At 31.7% G+C, this 17670-nt stretch overlaps 2 protein-coding genes and 2 long non-coding RNA genes across 4 annotated transcripts in view; 2 read left to right on the plus strand and 2 right to left on the minus strand.

The window, feature by feature from the left end:
- The window catches only part of LOC148273145 (uncharacterized), a 301031-nt gene that overhangs the window by 101961 nt on the left and 181400 nt on the right, over positions 1–17670 (minus strand). The gene's annotated exons all lie outside the window — the stretch shown is intronic.
- LOC148273161 (uncharacterized) lies at positions 4128–5736 on the minus strand. The gene has a single exon (XM_088239069.1). It carries the CDS (start codon positions 5375–5377, stop codon positions 4388–4390), a length of 990 nt encoding a protein of 329 aa, XP_088095195.1. The 5' UTR covers positions 5378–5736; the 3' UTR covers positions 4128–4387.
- LOC148273162 (uncharacterized) lies at positions 7206–8524 on the plus strand. The gene is made up of 2 exons (XR_015824666.1): positions 7206–7292; positions 8343–8524. It is a non-coding gene; the product is annotated as an uncharacterized LOC148273162 (long non-coding RNA).
- LOC148273163 (uncharacterized) lies at positions 12300–13754 on the plus strand. Its single transcript, XR_015824664.1, has 2 exons — positions 12300–12386; positions 13493–13754. It is a non-coding gene; the product is annotated as an uncharacterized LOC148273163 (long non-coding RNA).

The following is a 17670-nucleotide window of genomic DNA, read 5'->3' on the forward strand; positions in this document are numbered from 1 at the left end:
GGAGACCTTTTTAAAAACAAATTATAATATATTATTTAACATTAAATCACATGGGTTAAGGGTTATCGAGAAATAATTTGAGGAAATGATTTTTTAGTGTTATTTGATTTCCATTCGTAGACTGGTAAGAAATTGATTTAAAGTGAATAGGCAGGAGGTTATATTGAGTAGAGGCAATGTAGAGGAGTGACCTCAATCCGAATTTAGAGGAGTGTACAGGGGGTAAATGTAGACAGTTATGAGATCGTGTGCGATGGTTATGTATATCACTGTTAAAAGTAAGCGCTAAATTTGAGTTTAATTTATGTTGCAAAATTTGTAAAAAAGTGTTAGTTATTTCATATGAAGGTAAAATACTAAAAGGAACTATATTTGTCTCGGAATATATCTCCTTTATGCTTTTATCTCTTCGAAAACGAAATACATTTCTTATTGCTCTATTTTGTAGAACCTGTATTTCCGCAATCCTCTTTTTCGTCGCAAATCCCCAGACACAGGTAAGATAGGATAGATGAGAGTGAAACATGGCAAAATATACGGCCCGAAGAAGTGTTGTCGGAAGCATGTTCTGAAGTCTATACAGGATTCCAGCAATTGGCGCAATTTTAGATTTTACATGATTAAACTGATCATTCCAGGTTAGTTTTGAATCTATGGTTAAGCCTAAATATTTAGTAACATATTTTTTTTCAAGTCGATCTGAACCAATTGCTATATTCAAATTTATATTAAGTTTATTTCCAAATATTAAATAGTGGGATTTTTTTGCATTTAATGTTAATTTATTGATTTTTAACCATGTCGTAAGCTGGGAAACGTCATGTTCCATTTGATTTTGTAAATTCACAAGGTTTGGACTGTTAAAGTAAATAATCGTGTCATCAGCATAGAGTTGTATTGTTCCCATGAATTTCAAGTTCGGTAGGTCATTTATATAGATCAGGAAGAGAAGTGGGCCAAGAATAGAACCTTGTGGGACACCACATGTAATATCCCCCATTTCACTATGCTCACCTCCCACTTCAGCAAAACATTTTCGATTTTCTAAATACGAGGTTAGTAAATCAAGAGAAGTACCACAAACTCCAATATGTTCCAATTTTTCCAATAAAATTTTATGGTTGACTGTATCAAAGGCTTTTTTGAGATCTATAAAAATTGCCGCAGTGTAAAGGCCTTTATCAAGATAACTCTGAATGGATGAAACAAAATCTAATGCTGCAACTTTTGTATTAGATTGTTTTATAAAGCCGTATTGACTTTTCGAAAGGATATCATTTGCGTTTAGATATTTTGTGAGTCTATCTTTAATTACATATTCAAACAATTTAGAACAAACCGGGAGAATAGATATCGGTCTATAATTTTGGACATTTTTACTGCAGTCATCTTTGTAAATTGGTATTATTTTTGCGATCTTTAATTTATCTGGAAAAATACCCTGTGACAATGATTGATTAATAATAACAACAAGATGGTCAATAAGTTCGTTTTTACATATTTTAAATAAAGATGCTGTAAGATTATCTGATCCAGGAGCTGCTTTAGATTTAAGGAGAGAAATTAGTTTTGCGATCTCATTTTTTTTTGTAAGTGGCATGTAGAGTGATTGATTAGCTTTCTGTTGTGTGTAAATGGTATTTCGGTCAGGCGATGTAGTAATAATAACTGCCGATAATTTTTCACCTATTGATAGAAAAAAGTCGTTAAACATTGTTGCCATTTGTTTAGAATCAGTATATTGTTTTCCATTTACATCTAGACACTCACATACAGATTTAGATTGGGATCTATTATTGGAGAAAATAGAATTGATTGTTTTCCAAGTTTTCCGTGGATTGTACATGTTTTCCTGAAATTGTTGCTTATAATAATTTACTTTAGCGATCCTTCGGTAGTTAGTGACATCATTTCTAGCTCTGTTTTTAAGATGCATAAGATTAATATTACAAGGATCAAGTTTCCATTGTCGGTGTAGAATATTCCTTTGTTTTATTAACAGGCTTAGTTTTTGGTCAAACCATGGAGTATTGCCTAGATATCCATTTCTATTTCTAGATCGAGTTGAGTTTTTGCTGTGGACAATCGCTTTTCTTACATGTTCATCAAAATTAGTATAGTTTTCATTGATATTATTTATATGATTAAAACTATGGCTTTGAAAATAGGTTTTAAGCTTTTGGTAGTCTATCTTTGTATTTTCATGAAGTTTGTATATTCTGTTATTTGGGCATATTTTTATGTTGTTTTTATAATCATATATGAGCAAGTTATGGTCGCTGAGAGGATCATCAATATTTGAAATAACGCCGGATATGTTTTTTGTGTTTAAAATAAAGTGATCAATCAAAGAGGAACAGTTTTGCGTGATTCTTGTGGGAAATGTCATGTTGCAAATGCGAAAATCGTACGATTGTAATGTGTTAATATAGCGACTAGTATGTTCGTTGTTTTTAAGAATATCTAAGTTAAAATCCCCAGTAATAATTGTGTCTTGTTTGGTTTTTTGTAAAATATTTTCAAGGCAGGTGAAGAAGTTTGTGATATTGCCAGACGGTTTACGATAGAAAGCATAAAGTTTAAAGGGTTTGAAATTTTTACCAGTTACATTGATTCCTAGGAAGGTGTTATCAGAATTACATTTTTCTATTAAACTATGATTTAATGTTGTATGAACATATATAGCGACCCCTCCTCCGCGTTCATTATTTCTCGATGAATATATGCCCGTGTATCCAGTAAAGTTGAAGAAAACTTCCTCTCCTTCTGTCAGCCAGGTTTCTGTTATTACTAAGATATGTATGATACTATTAACAGCTTTTACAGTTTCTTCAATTTCATCCATTTTGTTACGCATGCTTCTTGCGTTCATATACATTATACGCAGAGAGGTCTCAACAGCAACATAATCCTGAATTAAGGAATATTTTTTTTCTAAGTTTGTAGAGCTCATTCCACTATTTCTTGTTACTTGTTCTTGTACCATCATCCGGTTTACGTCAGAGACATTTTCAAAAAAACTAGCGCCGGTAATTTGAGGATAAGACTTTGAGAACATGGCCTTGGTTTTGAAGAGTATAATAAGCAATGATTTGTTTTATGTTTATAACACAAATATAATAAGCAATTTGTAAATGTATATCTGATAGCTTCCAACCTGTTATAGTTGTAGGTGGTACATAATATAAACATAAAAAGTAATAGTAGATCGACCAGCTCATGCATTTTAAACTTAAAAAATAGTGGTTATAACAAAAATTCAAGACTGTTAAAAAAAAGGTTAAAAATAAAATTAAACATGTCCTTACATATTAAAGGATAAAAGTTATGAATATAAAAGAAAATGCCTGTAAAATTTATATAGTAAAGGTAAAAAATACAAGACAGTATGCATATAAAATTTGCGAGATAAAGGTTATAACTATAAGAAAATATACGTATAACAATATAAAGATCAAAAATACGAGTGAAACAATTTATCGATCTTTTAAATCTAAAATAAAGGAAACAAAATTGTGTGCATTCAAGAGTAGTAAGAAAAATATTAAAAGCAAAATAATATGCGCGTGTAATATTTATAAAATAAAGATAAAAAATATGAGTGTCTTTAATATTTAAAAGATCAAAATTTAAAATACTAGAGTATTTGTTTTTCAGATTTGTAAAATGAAAATAAGAAATACAAATGAAAAAAATGATTTTGAAACATGCAAGATAAAGTTTGTATGTACAAAAATATATGTTTGCAATATTTATAAAATAAAAATATAATGTAAAAGAGAAAACGCCTTTCAAGTGTATAAAATTGAGACAACCGACGCAAAACAAAATGCTTAGAGGACTTACATGGTAAAGGTTATAACTACAAAAAGACACGTCTGTTACACCTTCAAAATAAATATAACAAATATATGAGAAAATGTTTCTTAAGCTTATAAAATTAAAATAAGAATTAAAAAATAATGTGCTAATAAAATTTGTAATATGGATATTATAAATATAAAAAGACATGTCTGTTATACCTTTAAAATACATGTTAAAAATAAAGAAAAATATGTTTCTTAAATTTGTGAGATTAAAACAAGAAATATAAAAGACTACGCTAATAAAGTTTCTAAGATAAAGGATATAACTACAAAAAGACGTGTCTGGTCCATCTTTAAAATACAAATTAAAAATATAAGAGAATAAACCTATAAGATGAAAGCAAGAAATGTAAAAGAATATGCATACAAAAATTGTAAGATAAAAGTTATAGCTACAAAAAGATACATCTGTGATACTTATAAAATAAAAATAAATACAAGATAATATGTTTTTCAAGCTTAAAAAATGAGAGAACGAAGAAACAAAATAAGAGCAAAATACAGAATAAAAAGCCAACAAGTTACAGTTTTGATAAACTTTCCTTACTGGCAATATGTATAACAGGAGAATTTTCATCTTTGCGAAGAAAAATTTTTCCATTCCTGACCCAGGTAAATCGAAAGTTTTTTTCTCTAGCCGAGTGCCGGGTTGCAGCGTGAAGGTCTTTATTTTCCTTAGTTAGATGCTCTATTACAAAAATGGGAGATTTATTGTTTATGCCAATGTGTTCCGCGTTTAATTTCTTGAGTTTGTTCTTATTGTTGAAATTTCTTACTGCGGTCAAAAGTCCATCCCTGGTACGAATACTCGGTAGTTGGAAAATAATACTTTTCGGTCTTATGGATTCCTTGTTAATCTGAGGAGCTCTGTAGCAGGCCAATATTTGTTCCTCGTCAATTGGATATGCTACTGCGGCGCCTAATTTGCGGATGATCTCTGTGAGGTTTTCGGATTTTTCTTCGGGTACCAATTGTAATTCTACATTACATTGGCGATTAATTTGATTAAGCATGTTAACCTGCCTGACAAGTAACTCATTACTGGCAGTAAGTGTCTGGTTGTCTGACATCAACTTAATTATGGTTTTTTTATTCACTGTGGCATCTGATTTAAGCTGATCATACTCACCTGTAAGAAACTCCAGCGTAGCTTTTATATCTCTCAGTTCCGTGGAAATATTACTGTTAAAGCTTTTAAATTCTTGTAGTATATGTTGGTTGCTTTCCCTAAGTGATTTGATTTCACTCAATATGTTCTCCATGGTGGCGGTGGCAATGGGCGAGGTAGGATTGACATTAATCACGTGTGGACTGGACGCTCTGGATCTTGGGTCCTGGGTTTTGCACACATCACATTTCCAATTTGAACGTGTGATTTGTGACATTTTCCGTAAATTTGCTGCGGATGTGCCCATACAAGAGTAGTGGGTACTTCCATAACACCGTGAGCACTTAAGTGCTTTTGATGGGCTCACGATGTTAGAACACTTATTGCAAGTAATGTCATTCATTTTCTTTATGTTATGAAGGGTTACGCCTTGTTAACAGTAAATGCAATCGAGTGAACACGAAAAAGAATATCGATGAAATCTACTGCCATCTATTGGATCACCAGAATATCAATAATTTATGTGTTTCGAGCCTGAACGTGAATAATTAGCTGGGCGTCTGAGCTAAGCAGTTGACCAATTAGATTAAAGAAATGAATTAGCTTCGTTCTTGTCTCTTTTACTTATTTTATATTGAAATGACAGTTGTCAGATTCAAAATATTTTAAAGTTAAACTCACTTTTATCGGTAAATATTATGTCCTTCACAATTTCACTTGTCACAAAGTAATCCGGAATTAATTTGTAGAAATATTACTCAATTTCGGTTAAAACAATCACAAGATACTCCTAAATTCCACTTTTTATGCTTCATCTGAATAATCGTGCGTGTATATTTTAAACTTCGTTTAACAAAACAAAGCAGCATGAAATAACATAGGGTGGATTTATATATTATTATTTCATTGATTGTTTCATTTATCAATAGACATGTAAATACACAAAACCTTATACCATGAGGCGGACTAATCTCCTTTTGATTTTTTTAAGCAAAATTTTCACCCACGAGTAGAAACTAATAATAAAAAACTAAAAAAGAAAATAATAAAAAGTATCCACCCACCCTAATTTTACTGAACCGAGTGTATTGGCGCGATACGAGTGAAACAGGCTCGTACATGACCGACACTATAAATTATTTTAAGACTATTAATATTTTAAACTAATTCTAGAAGAAAAATACATCCTCAAGACTTGAGAGAATTACATTCATGACCTTTTTGATGGTCAGAGACCAGACCCTAGTAAGAGTGGATTTTAAGAGAGTCCATTAATTCTATGTTCTGAGATACTTCACGCAATCGCAACATCTAAAAACAGAAAAACCCCTTGTCCAGAAGAAACCCCTGTTGAGATGCTGAAACTCATTGGGGAGATGAATGTGGATAGTCTGCCTAGGTTGTTTAACAAAATTTACTAAACGGGGGTTATTCCTCATGATTGGTGATGAATGTGAATTCACGTGGTTCCACGTTCATAACACTACAAAAAAACTACACCCGAAAGAATGCAGCGACTATCGTTTAATAAGCCTGAGCCATGTATTTGGTTTGTTCTGTTGTATGGCTCAGAAACCTGGACTTTGAAAGCAGACATGAATCGGTTAGAGGTATTCGAGACGCGGCTTTACAGAAGAATGCTTCGTATACCGTGGACAAATTTGGTCAGCAAAATAGAGGTCCAGAATAGAGCTAATTACAACAGACAGTTGTTGAAATGTACAAAGGTCTGTTAGATCTCCTATCTAGGTCACATCCTGCATGAAACCAATTACAAAATCCTCCAATAGGCAAGATTGAGGAGAAGCGTGGTCCTGGCAGAAGGCAAACGTCTTGGATGCGTAACATGAGAGTCTGGACCGGAATGAGATGTGTGATGGAGAGGCCTTTTTATAAGTGATTGCCAACGTTCGCCACCTGATATGGTACAAGAATAAAAATAAAACACACTAAAAACTTTTTTGATTTTAACCTGATGTATTTTTTTCTTACAAAATAAATGTATTTCGTACATTATTATAATTTTAAAAAATACATACTTCTGATTGTTAATGCGCATTATTTTGATTTAGTAACAGTTTTAATGCATTAATAACATGTGTTATCGAAGTTGATTATATGCAGTAAAAAGTTTGTTTGCTTCCTAAAATTTAAAGAAAAAATATATCGGCTGTGTTAACATAATTTTTTCTAAAATTCACTATAAAAGGTTCGCCTCTGAAGGCAACGTTACTATTCATCTCCGTGAACAGCAACCAATCAACATGCAGATCCAGAATCTCTTCCTCGCCGTCTTCGTGGTCGTCGCATCACTCATGGTAAGCACTTCATACAATATTCTCCATGGTTAAATTTATTAACTTCTTCATGATTTTGATAAAATAATCCTTAAAATTAAAATAATTTCGAAATTCCTCGGTGAAGTTTCATTTGACGAATGAACGTTTTCACCTAAAAAGACGTGTGGCGTCTTTAGGACTTAAAATCCATTACACTATTTTAACTACTAATTATTTTCCTAGGTTTTTGTAGAATAAAAATTACTTTGTGCTGCGCCTACACAATATTTGTGTTCTTTGGTCGTTTTTTCCCCATCCTTTCTTATAAATATTGTCTTCTTTCAATTCTAAACAAATTCAAAACGTTGTTTAGTTATTATGTTGTTCATTCTCGAATAAACATATTTACCAGATAAATATTTTTTCTTTATCTAAATTTATCTCCCTTAAACTTGTTAAAAAAAATATCATTTAAAAAAATTGTAAGCCATTCATTCTTTTAAAATACGCTTACTAGGCGAAAGCGCCTTGAAGGTTAAATAAAATAAAATTTAACAATAAATCCAGGGATTTTCAAAAGTTTTTTTATTAAAATAATAACCAATAACATTTTAATAGGAAATGTCAACCAACTTGCAGTAGGCTTCATTGTTTAACTTTATTTGACTCTAGACCACAAGTTTTCAACTTAGAAGGGATGGGTTACTAATCCATTTTTTCAGTCTGATAGGGGGTTTTATCAAGAAATCAGTCATTTAGAAGAATCAATTTTTAAGTTACTATTGAATTTTTTCAACAAGTTAAGCACATACTGTTTTACCTCCAAGCTTCCAACCAACCTGTCTCTGGTTATGCTTATTGGAAAAGCAGTAAAGGCAGCCGAACACAGGATTCAGACTTTGGAGATAGACATTTTTCATATCAGTGAAATACTAAAATGATACTAGTGTGTTGTCCCAATTTAAATCATCAAGTATTTAGTTTTACTTGTTATGATATTTAGAATCTATAAATGAATTTTAGTTTTAATATAAAACATAATACACAAGTCTCTGTAACAACCAATAAAATAAAATAATTCTCTTCCAGGCTACCGCCTCAGCAGCTGCTGCTCCAGGCTACCCAAAATACAACAACTACCCCAAATACTACAACAAATATTAATTTGATGCAATCAAATAAATATCAACCACAGTTGAAGCATTTGTCAGTAAAATGACGATGTCATAAACTCACCAACAACCCTTTTTGTATTCCATCTTGTATCATTTTTAGTATGCCTGTTTCTGCATAAAAAATAAATTTTCCGATTAAAAAACTGTTTTTTTACTTCATCATCCTGGTAACAAGTAATAACGAAATCATGTTAAAGCGTAGACTAAAAAAATACACCAATTTAAGATTAACAAGCTGCATATAGCAACGACTGTGATACAGTACAAACCCGAAATATATGATTTACGGTTCCATATGTTAGCAAACAAACATGTTAATAGTGTAGATTAAAAATAATCTATTATCCATACTTTTAAAGCATTTGTTTTGGAAACTGTAATTGTTAACTATTTTTAGTACTGCTTCTGGCACTAATTACCTTATAAAGGAAAACGTTATTATGAACATTGCCTCTGTCACCCCGAAACTTTATTTTTATTCTGTTATTTTGTCTTGTATGCATAAGTTATTTATTTTTATATTTAAAACAACACTAACATGATGAAAAAAGAACAAATGAATATGAAGGTCCATATAAACAATATTGAATAAAGACGAATACACATTATGAGACGTATTTAGAGAGTAAGAGTCTTAAACTGGTAATCCCAGCATGGAAAAAATCCAATTCTCTCGGTAGGGATTATACTTCTTCGAGGCATCAACAAGGGCGAATTTATCCAGCATTCTGGAAAAACAAATGATCTGTGTTGCCTAGTTCTTAAATGGATGATCGGTACAAATAATTTGATGCACTCCATTTTGTTTACAATTTTTATTTTTATGTTTGGCACCGAAAGTTCATTGTGTATTTTATTTTGGTTTTATGATGGTGTTTTTTATAATACTTAAAAGCACAAGTCGTAAAAAAAAACTGCATACATAAATTCACAACCCTGATGATGCACGCTGTAATGCGTTCCAAAACGTTGGAAAAGAGTGCGAACGACACACAGTACTGAACTTTTTAGTTGACTGAATTAATAATTGTAGCAAATTGACGGCTGGAGATATTTAATCGAACAATTTAACATTGATCCTAATTTGATTAGTAATTTGAAAGCGACACGCAGTTAAAGAACGGTTAATAAAAAAGTATGATTAAAATATTTTGAGACTTGTTTTGCATTTTTCTTCATAAATCGTATTTATATTATGATATTTGTATAATATAACATATTATAATATGAGAAAAAACATTTCTGAATAAAAAAAAGGATCAAAACTACCACAAAAATGCTAAATATCTTATAAATAAAATATATGTTAAATATTTCTAGTCTACAAAAACGTAGAACTAATATTGACTCCATATCGGCATACTAAATGGTATAATCGATATTCCATCATTACTGGGACAAGTAAAATTCAATATTCCGACTCGTAGATTGAGAAACAATGAAGTACTGTTCATCGAGCAGCATAGAACAAACTATGGCCTTAATTCTCCAATGACCCGTCTTTGTCGTATTGTTAACTCAAGACAAGATCTGGACTTTTTTGGTTTAAGTTTACAACGATTTAAACGAGCACTAAATAAATAGTCCAGATCTTGTGTCGATGTCCCTTATGTTTGTCAATGCTTCTTTCTTTTTTTTTATGTTTTAAACTATTCTTTAATGTCATATTTAAACCTTATAAATTGTATATATGGACAAAGTCCGTTAATAAATAAATAAATATGTGCAATGCTATTTATTTATTTATAAAAAAGATACGGTTTAAGGACAGACCAGCGAAGTTTCTAAATAAAAACCATACACATTCAATTGTGGTACAACAAAAGGGTGTGTTTATGTGTATGTGTATGAGAGTAAGTGTACAGGTGTATGAGAGTGTATTAGAGCACAGATAATTATACTATTTTTATTATTATTTGAAATTAGTTTATTTATAAATCCTAACGGATTATATTCATCAAACAAAAGAAAATTATTTGTATTAATAATGTTTTTGATATCTTTTGCAAAGGTTGTCTGAGCCTGTTGCTTAATTATTTTGTCTGGTAGCTTATTGTTTAATTTCTATCCCTGGTTTATAGGATAAATATATACTTTTTATAATTGTTTATGTTTTTATGTGCCCTATTTCAAGGTTTAAATATCACTTAGGTAGTGTAAACATTTATATCAATGTAATAGTAATAATGATAACAATCATGATTTTTAAACAAAAAATTACAATTTTTTATCTACTACTTAGGTAATAGATTTTTCTGAATTATGTCTAGTCTGCCTAATTAGGTACAACCTGTTTTAAGGCAGACACATTTATTCAAAATAAACAATAACCCACTACTTTATTAATGATAATAATTAATTATACTTTTTATTTAGATCTAAATTTACTGTAACAGATATAAATAGCTCTTTATGGAGGAAATCCGGCATTTCTTTAAACATTTTGACATACTCAAAACATTGTTGATTTAACTAACTGATATAAGTAGAAGTAAAAAAATATATTTTCAGGCGTTGTTTAGTAGGTGAAATGGTTCAGCCGGATGTATCTCAGCCACGTGATAAAGGTTTCAGCTTCTTTACTTCACAAAAATCAACAAACGGAAGAGTTGAGGAAATGTGGATGTTTAAACAACGGCAGAATGGGGTGTATTACACAGTAAGTTAAGTCGCCACATAAACCAGCCTATGAGGCCTGTAAATTCCTGTAAATTTTTTCCCTCTCTGTAGATTTTTTTATATTTACTTAATTAAAACTTTAAATACAAAAAATATGTACTTTGGCAGACAAATTGTTAAAAGCAATATCTTTTAGCCAACAAAAATAATAGACTTGTCAAAAGAAGAGTTGATTTAAATTTTTTGGTACCATAAAAACCATAAGAAACCATAAATCGAAGGATACATACATACAATCAAAAAACCTAATGAATAAAAAAATAACAGCTGTTTTTCAATTGGGAGAAAAGGCTTGCACATAATAACTTTAATAAAAGAAAAAACGCATTATGTTTTACATATTTAATGATGAGGAATGTGGGATCAGATAATGAGTTTGGAAGGAGAGAAAGAGAAACCAAGAAAAGAAAAAGGGATAAAAATACATACCTAAGAATAAAAATCAGTAAAACTCAGGAAGTTCAGGATTTTGAGGTTATATTATGTTTCAGGCGTGTCTTGAAGGTGGCTAGAGAAGCTGCATTTTGAATACGAAGAGGTAACTCATTCTTAAGTCTAACGGACGGAAAAAAAATGATGTGCTATGTCGAGGAATGGAACGTGTTCTCTCCTGAGAAGAGCGAAGCGAAAGACAATGATCAGAAAGGTAAATGAAATTCTCGGAAAGATATTTTGGAGCGCAAGGGTTGTGAAGAATATTACTAAAAACTGAGAGAGATTGAAAGTTTGTGCACCGTGAAAATAAAACCTCTTGAGTTTAGAGCGAAAGAGTGATACATGGTCTTATATTTTGATGTTTAAAAATAAGGAATGCATTGATTCTGCCAACGTCCCAGACTTCCGATGAATTCCTTATTGGCGTCAAAATAGCCAATATTAGCATAGCACATGGAAGAAAATTGAATTTTTTTAGGTTGCTTTTTTGATTCCTAGGTAAAATCTTCTAAGTATACAATTGAAATGGCAAATGTTCTAATTAGTACAAATAAAAAAAGAATCCAAATATATTTGTGACCATTACGTAATAATTGATATAAACAAAACAAATGTTTGATTTAAGTTGATATAAGAAATCAACAACTCATATTTAATTTCTAAATATATAACAAAACATGTGCAAATGTTTAACAAATATGTTTGAAGAACTGGTACGCAATATGAGTATAAAAGGCTCGCCTCAGAAGGCAACGTTACTATTCATCTCCTTGAAAAGTAATCTATCAACATGCAGATCCAGAATCTCTTCCTCGCCCTCTTCGTGGTCGTCGCATCACTCATGGTAAGGACTTCATTCAGTATTTATCTGAATACGCCTCTTCAGGCTTCACATAAAGTAAAAAACTTTCCAACATAAAAATTAGCTGTTGCTTGTAAAAAACTTACATGAATCTCTTATTTCCTAAAAATTTGCAAGAAGTACATCATTCCATATCCGTTCCGAGTTGGAGCATATGGTATCCACAAAGAATCTCTATGCACCTCTATCGGCTGCTAACTCCTAAGTCAGGTTCTCGTCCCGAAGTTCTGACACAAACTGCCAGTCAGCAGTGGACGTCCAGGACGTCGGAAACCTGACGCCTTGTGAAGTAGGCAAGCGTGGTTAAGGCTTTCAGGAGGCATCCGCTGTATATGGCTTAGCCAACCGTATTGCCTCCGCTTGATGACAGTTGTCACCGGAGTTTGCTGGGTCCGTTCTTTTATTTCTTATTCCACACAAAGTCGAACCACAACACACCAAAGATTCTTCTGAGACACATATTCTCAAAACCCAGAACTTTGCCTTAGTGCAATCTGTGCCCTAGAGAGGTGCCACGATTTGCATCCGTAGAGAAGAATAGGTTTTATGCAGGCGGCATTTCGAGATCGGATATTTACAGGCCTTCATAATGTTGAATGTGGCGCCTGCTACTTCTAACCGCACCCCCAGCTCATTTTGAACACGATTAAGTAAATTTTTAACCACGGATATATATCAAGAAATCTCGTCCAAAACTATTATTTTTTTATCTCGCGCATACATAAAAAATACACTTGTTAAAATTGGTACAATTTTGAGATTTTTTGAACATGTTTTACAGAAGAAGAAAAAAGTCCGCTTACATCTCAAAGTTTTTTTACAAATTGATCATTTTATATTGATCAAGTTAGTTCATGAGCATCTGCTACATAAAATAATTACAAAATCAAAAGTGTCCTAAATAGCAAGACTTTTCGTTTGTGACTAAAACATCATTCTTGATTTGCTAACAAACAAAAATTGTGCCTTATCCAGTTTTTCTTGTGTGCTCACTGCTCACGATATATACTTCATTTACAGTATTTTACTTGACACGGCATTATAAAATTCCACGTAACCGCCATTAATATTCAATGTGTTTCTTCCAGGCCACCACCTCAGCAGCTGCTGCTCCAGGTTACCGACCAAAGTACAGCAACTACCCCAAATACTACAACAAATATTAATTTCTTCTTAAGCAAAACATAATTTAATTTACCATGTAGACAATAGCCGAGAATTATCCATTCCAAACTCAAATTGTGTAATTCTGATAACCACAATTCTGGATTTGTTAATTTCTTTGAGATGAATAAATTCAATTTCACAATTAATTATATCTGACTAAAATAAATTTACCTAAATCCGAAATTTTTGTTTTATTCTGTTTATTATTTCTAATTTAATATATATTTTTTGAAGGCCACTGTACGCATTCAACTAGTGAATTCGATGAATTAATTTATTTTTTGTCGAGATGGTGAAGATGGTGTCAAATTCTCAAATAATAATTTGTAAGCTTTCACTTCCTATTACGTTGCGTCCCAACCTAACAAAGGGCTATTAATCTCGTGGAGTTTGGGGTACATTAATATTTTACAAAATATTTGTGCCTTTGGTTGACATGGTAGAAGTGAATTATTTAATTTTAAATGTCCTTTTCACTAGAATATTCGAGTTCAGCGCGTTTGCCTACCATGCAAGAGGTCTCGGGTTCGATTCCCGAGATGGCTGATATGAAATATTTATTTAAAATGGCATTTTCACGCCATAATATTTCATTGTCCCTGGACTGGTACCTGAAGCGCATGACTGATCATCTTACCTTCATGTAACAAAAATGATCAAGATACGCTGCGATTGGTGTACCAATGCAGTGTCCTATGCACCATTAGGTCTGGAAAGGGAATAATGATGATGATATCATAAACATATATTTCAATAAACGTCAAGACAAAACTCTTAATTTATCTATCTATATATTTATAAAAATAAGTTCATGATAGTTTGTCCTTTATGGACTCGATAACTATTAAACTGATTTACATGCGGATTTTTGCAAAATAATCCATTTCACGTGACTTAGGTTGGTAAATAATAATATCTTTGACATGTTTATCGGCAAAGAAGTTAGGAGCGAATATGTGTTTTTCATCAAACCTCCAGGGTTGCATTCGACTGAAATGCATATTCCAAAAATATTGGAGAATGTTGTTTTTTTATAAATTAAAAAAGTAAAGTTAACGTTTACTAACATCAATTATTTTTTACTGGATACTGAATTGATCGATCGCCTTACGATTTCTGAATTTCTACATATTAACTTATTTTTAATGGATTTTTAGTAATACTTAAATAATTTCAACATTTTTGAAAAACGGATTTTTACACAGAATGCACCACTGTTGGCAAATAGCGCAGAGTTCGATATTTGCAAAAAAACCCTATCTTTCAAAATTATTTTTTGGTTTTGGAATACAACAAAAAATTTCAAAATAAATATCGCGTGTGTACATTTACGAAAAAACTGTTCAACCAGCTAAAAGCAGGCAAGCCAACATTCAGGCAGGACCACGTCTGTCGGGTCCACATTAATCTATACAATATCTTACGGCAGTCTCCGGCATACTAATGAATCTGACATCAGTTTTCTCCAAAAACCAACTATGTAAAACGCAATAAAGCTCATAAAATACTTGCTATACGGCTGTAATACTTACTAAAAGGTACCAAAAAAGTAGTATCATGTTTTAATACCGCATTTCGGGCAACTTTTTGTCTGCAGTAACTGATGCAAATTAGATTTTTTTTTTTATTGACTTATGTGAGACGCTATTTTCACGCTTCATAATCATGGTCTTATGACAAAACTTAAATAAAATTAAGTTTTTATTAGTATCAATGCGATTTACTTGTTCGAAAAGTTTTTTTCCATTTTCTCGAAGGAGATTCTTCGAGTTACGGTGGTTTAGAGTTTGCATGGCAGTGGCGAGCGGTGATATTTTATTGGTAATCTACAAAAAACGTTCATTAATTGGTACCTACATAGAAGTAAATAATATATGCTTCACGATATACAAGACTTTATTCCACACTATTTTTATACAACACTTGTACAAAAATTTATTAAAAAATACAGTAAAATTCAGTAGATACGAGTATTTTATTTTCCGCTTCATTTTAAATCTCAGAAAGTATGACTTTGTATCATCTTTTTGCTCTAAACTCAAGTGGTTTTATTCCAAGGCATGAACTTTCAATCTCTCTCACTTCTTTACAATATTTTTCACAATTCTTGCGCTCCAAAATATCTTGCCCACAATTTCATTTACCTTTCTGATCATGTGCTTTTGCTTCGCTCTTCTCAGGAGAGAACAATTTCCATTCATCGAAACATAGCATCATTTTTCAGCTATTCCTTTTCCATCTAAGCTGATAGACTTTGGAATGCGCTACCTCTTCGTATAAAAAATGCAATTTCTCTAGCCTCCTTCAAGAAACGCCTGAAATATTACTATATATCCCCAGAATCTTTTACTCCCTGAGTTTTCCTGCTTTTTTTTTCTTGTTAAATACATATATTTAATCCTTTTCTTTACTTGGTTCCTCTTTCTCTTTCCTTACAAACTCATTATCTGATCCCACATTTCTCATCATTTTAATATGTATAACATATTATACATTTTTATAAAAGTTATATTTTCTTTAATAAAAAGTGCTCGCTTCAAAGCGATTATAAATTCCAATTAATCCTAATTCAAGGAAAAATGCTCGCTTAAACATGAATTTTGCATGACTTTTGGAAATCACCTAGACGGTACACTTAACGATCGTCTGTATGTATCTACCGATCTGTACCGATCGACTACAAAGCCGGCTTCTATAACGCCTCGATACATACACTCGGAAAGATAGTAAAACATATGGAAAAAATATAATAACTAAATTATTTTTTTATAGTGTTAATTTTCTGACGCATATAATCTGTGTCTGACGCCTGGATACTTTTATTTGTTCATAGGAGATAACCTAGCAACATTATTTCCACATCTAGACGTTCGTTTTACTAAAGTGACATTTATGTCGGAATTCAATTCGACTTCAAAACTTACTTATTTCTCTCTCATATTTTTAATAGGCTTTTAAGAAAATAAGTGCCAACCTCAAAACGATTAAAATTTGAATGAATCATAATTAAAGGAAAAATTGCTCGGTGGAACAAATTTTTTGACACTTTTAATCCGTAGATAAACGTGTTGAGGGGTTCTAGACTCGTCGGTATAAAATTATGTACTTACACCAAAACTTGATGGTAGGGGTATCGATACTATACCTTTGTAGTCGGTCGGGAGACTTTTATCTTCAACTATGACGTCATACTGAAGCTATGTCATTTTATGTGTCAGAAAAAAAAATAGTGGTTTAAAACAAAATTGTTTAATATTAATCTTATTATAATAACCGCAAAGTTAGTAGTCCAAATTTTTTTAAATCTTCGCTATTGATGATGACCGATTTTATACAAATAATATCTGAAAAGTTAAATAAACCGTTTGCTCCCGGACGGTACAAATTTATTCTGGTGTAAAATTAATAACTTATATCTCTCTTATACAAGCATTTGATTTTTCTTCACGTGTCATGTCGGGTCCCCTCGACGCCGATGACCACTCGGGAGAAAGCTTTCCTATCCTGGACAGTGCAAAACAGCTCCTCCTAAGTTCTTATCACAGGAAAACTGTTTTATTCTGACCCTTCTACCTCCTTTGATCTTCTACTTTAAGATAAAACTGAAGTATGGCATATTCATCACCTTTCAACACATAACCAAAATATAATATCTTATGAAGCTAAACAGTGGTGATTAGTTCATTTGATGCAACTAATCATTTAAACATTTTTGAGTAGTTTTGGCAATTTTGACATAATTAGTTCCAAAAAATGACTCCCGGGGATCAATTCTCCGAAAAGCTCTCACCCACATAAGTGTTAAATTGTTTTTGCGTTAAAAATTGAAAACCACAAATGTTTTTTGTATTTTTAGAAAATAATTGCTAGTAAAATATATTTTACATAACTTTAATATCGTATGCTCAATGTTATATGCAGGTCACTCCTAAATCAGTATTTCTGAGTTAACCACGAAAAATATAATTTTGTATCCTCCTCCATGAATGCAACAAATAAACAAACATGGCGTTTAAATCATCGTAATATGATATGAATGCGTCAAAGTGTTTTAAGTGGTTAAAAAATGCTAATTTAATTGGTATCTTATTATACCATT

The sequence above is a fragment of the Micrasema longulum genome, unplaced genomic scaffold, assembly GCF_059751315.1.
Source record: "Micrasema longulum isolate JH-2025_06_02 unplaced genomic scaffold, ASM5975131v1 h1tg002062l, whole genome shotgun sequence".
NCBI lineage: Eukaryota > Metazoa > Arthropoda > Insecta > Trichoptera > Brachycentridae > Micrasema > Micrasema longulum.

Coding starts and splice junctions, on each gene's coding strand:
- LOC148273161 (XM_088239069.1), bottom strand. CDS start 5,377: ATGAATGACATTACTTGCAATAAGTGTTCTAACATCGTGAGCCCATCA.